Source organism: Asparagus officinalis, chromosome 5, assembly GCF_001876935.1.
Source record: "Asparagus officinalis chromosome 5, Aspof.V1, whole genome shotgun sequence".
NCBI classification, from domain to species: Eukaryota; Viridiplantae; Streptophyta; class Magnoliopsida; order Asparagales; family Asparagaceae; genus Asparagus; species Asparagus officinalis.
In genome coordinates this window covers 45,934,253-45,939,623 of record NC_033798.1, presented here as the reverse complement: position 1 = coordinate 45,939,623, position 5,371 = coordinate 45,934,253, and the positions used below count along the sequence as shown (strand labels likewise).

General features: G+C 38.6%; 1 protein-coding gene across 1 annotated transcript; it reads right to left on the bottom strand.

The window, feature by feature from the left end:
• On the bottom strand, window positions 269-5,155 carry LOC109843177 (cell cycle checkpoint control protein RAD9A). Its single transcript, XM_020412109.1, has 9 exons — window positions 4,991-5,155; window positions 4,653-4,899; window positions 3,618-3,869; window positions 3,400-3,515; window positions 2,695-2,759; window positions 2,322-2,578; window positions 1,834-1,975; window positions 816-856; window positions 269-734 (listed from the first exon to the last, which is right to left on the bottom strand). Exons 1-9 carry the CDS (start codon window positions 5,093-5,095, stop codon window positions 604-606), a joined length of 1,356 nt encoding a protein of 451 aa, XP_020267698.1. The 5' UTR covers window positions 5,096-5,155; the 3' UTR covers window positions 269-603.

The following is a 5,371-nucleotide window of genomic DNA, read 5'->3' as shown; positions in this document are numbered from 1 at the left end:
AGATTACCAGGTAAAATCTGTTACCAGGTAAAATCTGGTATTTTGATGTACTGCACAATTCACATTTGGAAAATGAATAAAGTTTAATTCATTGACCAAAAAACAAGATCCTAGGATGGACTATATTCAATCGTTCCTCCAGTTATGTAAGAAATGGGAAAACAACAGGTGTGTTCATAATTCTCATAGCCTACAACACCACCACCATTTGTTTCACGTCCATAAAGGTTCTAGAACATTTTCTTTCTAGTTAGAAACATACCAGGAATTATGGAAAAGAACCTTCTGATATGTTATATGTTATATACCAACAGTTTGCACAAATTGCTGCAAAAGAATTCTAGGATATACAGCTTAGTAGACAACTCACTTTGTTAGCTAAATACAATATTACAATTGAATAGGAACAGAACATCTGGCATCTTGTTGATCAAAGTTGGAAAAGCAAACTGAGATGGCCAACAAACTCAGATTTTTCAACCTGTTAATGAACAAGAAATGGGCACCCGCTAAAATGAAGCTCAAAAAATCTTCAGCACAAGCTTACAATCTTTAATAGAGACTTGAACGGATGTCGGATATAAAGATTCCGCAGCTCTTTTGTTAATCATAAAACTGCGGTGTTGACTGAACATACAAGTCACCTTCATCATCTTCGTCTTCATCATCACCTGCATCTACCCAATTGCTTGGGTGATGCTGCGAATAAGGATTGCCATTCACCTCAGTTCCACCTGCATGGAACAGAGGTAAATATTGCTGACTATTGCAATAAGGTATTGAAACTTTGAAATATGTCTATAACGCTAGTTAACCTTGAGGTTCACCCGGATGATCGGTTTCCATGCATTGTCGTCTACAATACTTAGTCAAGGTGACAAGCTGCCAAAAAATTTCATTGGTTGGTTTGATATATACCACTTACCATATGAAAGTAACATGCAAAATACGAGATTATACAACTCCCCATTGGAATAAGAACTTATAAAAGCAAATTTAGCTGGCCATATTCAGATGTTTACGAGTTGTAATGTAATAAATGATCATATCTGCGTCTAGGGCAATTTCAAAATAGGCTGGTCAATAACATCATAATAAAAAAATTCCTGTCTAGAAAAACTAGGAAAACAGGTCATAATATCATCAAGCATAAACCATATGGAAGTCATTATTATTTTTAATTTGTCTATAATCATTAGAAAAGGTTAACTTCGTGATATATAATACTCTCAGCTAGCAGTAGAACTCAGACTATGGATATATTTAAAACTGTCTAAATATCAAAAATGTAATTCAGGTTATTCACATGATTAATCTAAATTTAAGTCCTCTTGTGACTAGTTTCCACATGATTCTTATCCAATTCCTATTTCACAAAAATTGCTAAACATAAAAGTGCAAGACTTGTTAAAATGTAGTGCTCTGTACACTTCTGTAGAAGATGGGAGAATTTTATTGTCAAAGACACGATCCAGTTTAGGAACAACAAAAGTACACTATCATGATAATTCTTTTCAACAAACACAGCCGAAATGAAAATCCAGAAATCAGATAGCATATGCCATACCAATTTATGAGCGTATTGAGTTGAACATGATTCAAAACCATATCTTATAATCCATTGGAGAAGGTAACATATGCTCATAAAGATTTCACCTAGTGGTTAATGCTCACATCTCATTTTCTAAATTGAGAGGTATCCAGCTAAGGAGTTTATTTTCAGTTGAGGAACATTATTACTGGATAGAAAAGCTGACAGCAGCATGCACAGAATCTAAAAGCAACGGAATTAAACTGCAGAAGATGTCGGGAAAAGAGGATATATCAGGATACGTATTAGGAGCTTCATCTCGTGCAGGCAGCTCCTTTGACGGATTCATCATGTCTGGCATTGGCATGTCATGCTGCACAGTTGGATTTCTTTCCGCTTGAGCCGGCCTGCTTCTGTTTCCGTCAGAGCTTCTAGCAGCACTTCCTGCTTAGAAATGAAAGTTGGATGAGACAGAGAAGGTTGTGCTAACATCAAAGTCAGGGTTAACTGCAGATAGACACCCTGTATTGTTGCCCAATTGTGGATAGACCCCTTGCAGTTCTAATGTCCAGACAGATTCCCTCAGTAATATTTTGACTCTTTTACCCTCAGAGAAAGCATTTTTTTGGTCAAGTGGACCTTCTGACGGTAAAAGAGTCAAAGAAATTCATTCAGGGGGCGATCTGCAACAATAGAACGACATGGGGTCTATCCTCACTTGGGGGATAGTACAGGGGGTCTATCCGCAATTAACTATTAGAGTTTATACTTTTTCATGCAGAAAAGGCACCTGAAAGGTCAGACCAGATCTTGGTGTTATCGGAAGGATGCTCAGAAACTGCTGGCCCGATGCCAGATCTACTTCTTTCCGACTGCGAAGCATTTCCTCGAGTATTTTGGGCATGAGGTACTGAAGCAGCTGGTTGCTGATCTGTTACAATCCCTTCAGCAATTTGTGAAACAAGCATAGTAGCAAGCACAAGAGTTGCATCATAGTCTGAGTTTGACCCATCATCAAACCCAAATCTTGGTGACATTAATATGGGTCTGCAAAAACAGAAACAAATGTATTGATTGCATCATAACAACTTCTGTGAATTTTACAAGGAAACGTCTAAAATCAGTAAATGAAGGACAAATCAAACGGGAACTGTACAGCTTACTCGCCAGCTTTCTCGAAGAACAGGTGTATATCGACCTCACATCCTTCACAAAATGAAAGAAATGCCTAAAATGTACAAATGGAGAATATTAGGCAAGCAGGGCAAAAGTAAAATTCATCAATTGATAAAGGATGAGTAAATGTTAAGAGCAACAACACATACAAGGCTTTCGGCAAAATAAAATTAAGACAAGAAAAAACTACTGTTGATGTCAACTGGAGCGCATGGATGTTTCAGCTTTATAAGAGTGCAGATATAGCTTATGTGTGAGCTCCAACAGGTTTTTCCCTCCACATGTTAGCTTATGTACTATTTTATATCCTTGTTATTCGATTTTTCTGCATCAGGTCTTAAGATTGAGAACCTATGAGCTTCTAGTTTAATTTTCTGAACCAATACTGAGAGATTCACAACCTAGGATGGAGTTAGGATACCACTATTGGGCAAGGAATAAAACACATGCTGCTACTGAATAAAAAGTGAGAACATGAAACATCTGATGCCATTGCTGCTAGTGAAAGGAATCATTTGATGTCACAGAATCGGTTCATGATGCTAACGGGTCCCTTGAGGACTGAAGATTGGGTTTGAAGACTGTCTCTTATTTGGTATATACCAAAGTCCTCTTTACTTTTACAGTTCTCAAGCTTAAAGTTCTTTACTCTGACTATTTACTTGTCCAGAGTTCAAAAAAATTTGAATCACCTTCAGTTCCTTCAACCCAAAAGTAACATCAACAGGATTGCCAGAATGTGTATACTGTAAAAACTCTTCAGCAGGGTCAATCCAGAGCTGTGTATGCAGTGCTGCATCACTATTATCTGCACATAGAAAATGGAAGAAATTTTTAACAGCCTTGACAACGTGAACACTCCTGATTACAACATCAATATACAAGAAGTTCACAAAGACAAAAAAAAAACCTTTAGTAGGATCAATATAGCTTCTCAACTCCACTGCCTTTCCCCCAATTTCTCCTGCAGCATCAGAAGGCATTGCCGAGGGCTCCGTAGCAATGATAGTGATCTCCTGGAGTGATGTCTGGAAATTTGACAGTAAGCGTGTCAACTCTCTAGGCTTCACAACAAGACTACTTGGGAATCTTCTTCGATCCAGGGACAAGTGTTGAATGTCAGGTTCAACATTGCAACTAATCCAATATGTCTTCTTCACACCTGAAAAAAGGAAAGACTTTTTCGGATACATACCTCCTTGGAAGAATTTAACTTTAAAATAACTACTCTCTAACTTGAATAATACGATTTACAGGTCTTTTAGGCCTTATACTTGTTTCCTTCGATTCATTTCCATCATTGATGACTTCATAAATTTATCGGGGAAACAATAGGTTGTGACACATGTTAAGAACTTTCCCATGAAGCTCCTAACTTCCACAATAAATTAGATACTTTCAACTCACTAAATCAAATGTCATCCTTTGTGACAAGGAGAAGTATTAACAGTTAGTATTTTCTTTTCTTACTTATCAATTTTACCTTTCCTTTTTACCCTTCTGAACAATATCAGATGATAAGACGCCTGAGTCCAGTATAAAGTTCCAAAGGCTTAGCAGACATTAACGAAAACACGTTACCTGCAATCTTTATTATAATCAAAAGGAAAATTGATATTTTTTTGGGTTATTTCTTCTGAAAGACCTCAAAGTATACATTATTCTTAACTTTGATGCCCAGAAGTTAACCCCCCCACCCAAAAAAAAAAAAAACTAATACCTCAAAGTTCAAATTGATTGAACTTTTCTTTGAGAAAATTTTTTCCTTTTTGCAGGATCAATGCAAGTAACACCTACTTTTTTCCAGCTTATCGATTAGAGAAAAAAGCTACAGGTTTTACAATGCCAAAGTTGAAAACTCGATACTCTCAAGAGATAATGTAGTACGACAACGACAAATGACTCAAAACAACAAATCGGGCAAACTATAAAATAGGGAAATCACCATTGAGGCACTGAAGCGTCCACTGGAGCTTGGACGCCTCGGCATCGGGCAAGACCGCAGAGAGTCTATCCACATTCGAGATCGGCGTTCGAAGAATCGAGCACACCGACTTCAAAAGGACGCTGCACTGAATCTGATCCGAACCGTTCGAATCGTTAGGTTGAAGGTGGAACGAGTCGAAGAAATCAGGCTTGAACGTGATCGATTGGTACGCAGATCGAGACGAATTGAGAGTGTGTAACACCAACTGCGAAGCTAGAGAGAGAAAGTTAGAGAGAGGGACTAGGGTTTAGAGAGAGAAAAGCTAGGGTTTGGATGGAGAGGGAGAGAGAGGGGACCTGAGACGGAGAGGCTTGGAGCACGAGCTCGGTGCCGATGCGGGCGAGGGAGGTGATGGAGCGATTGAAGGTCTTCAGGGCGTTCCCGCTCAACGAGAGCTCCATTTTTTTCCCCCAGCTGTTGTCTAGGTTTTTCTAGGGTTTAGGAAGGAAGTGATGGGAGAGGGAAAGGGCGGGAGGGATTTTGCACATGTGCCCCTGTACATTATGAATTTGTGTGATTGCTGACGTACTATTTTAAAGGGTAAATTTCACTAACATCCCTGGAATTCTGGTCGTTGCACGAGACCTCCTAAACTTTCTAAATTTGGTAAAACCTTCCTGAATTGCGGGGAGCTTTGCAAGAAGCTCTCACTGAAAATGGCTCTAAAGTCTTTTTCC

What these genes read in the sequence shown, in the direction of transcription:
- LOC109843177 (XM_020412109.1), bottom strand. Translation starts at nt 5,095, where the DNA reads ATGGAGCTCTCGTTGAGCGGGAACGCCCTGAAGACCTTCAATCGCTCC. An exon ending in GATCTGGTCTGACCTTTCAG is followed by an intron (nt 1,976 to 2,321) that starts GTGCCTTTTCTG and finishes ATTTCTAAGCAG; the next exon opens with GAAGTGCTGCTAGAAGCTCT. An exon ending in TCATCCGGGTGAACCTCAAG is followed by an intron (nt 735 to 815) that starts GTTAACTAGCGT and finishes TGTTCCATGCAG; the next exon opens with GTGGAACTGAGGTGAATGGC.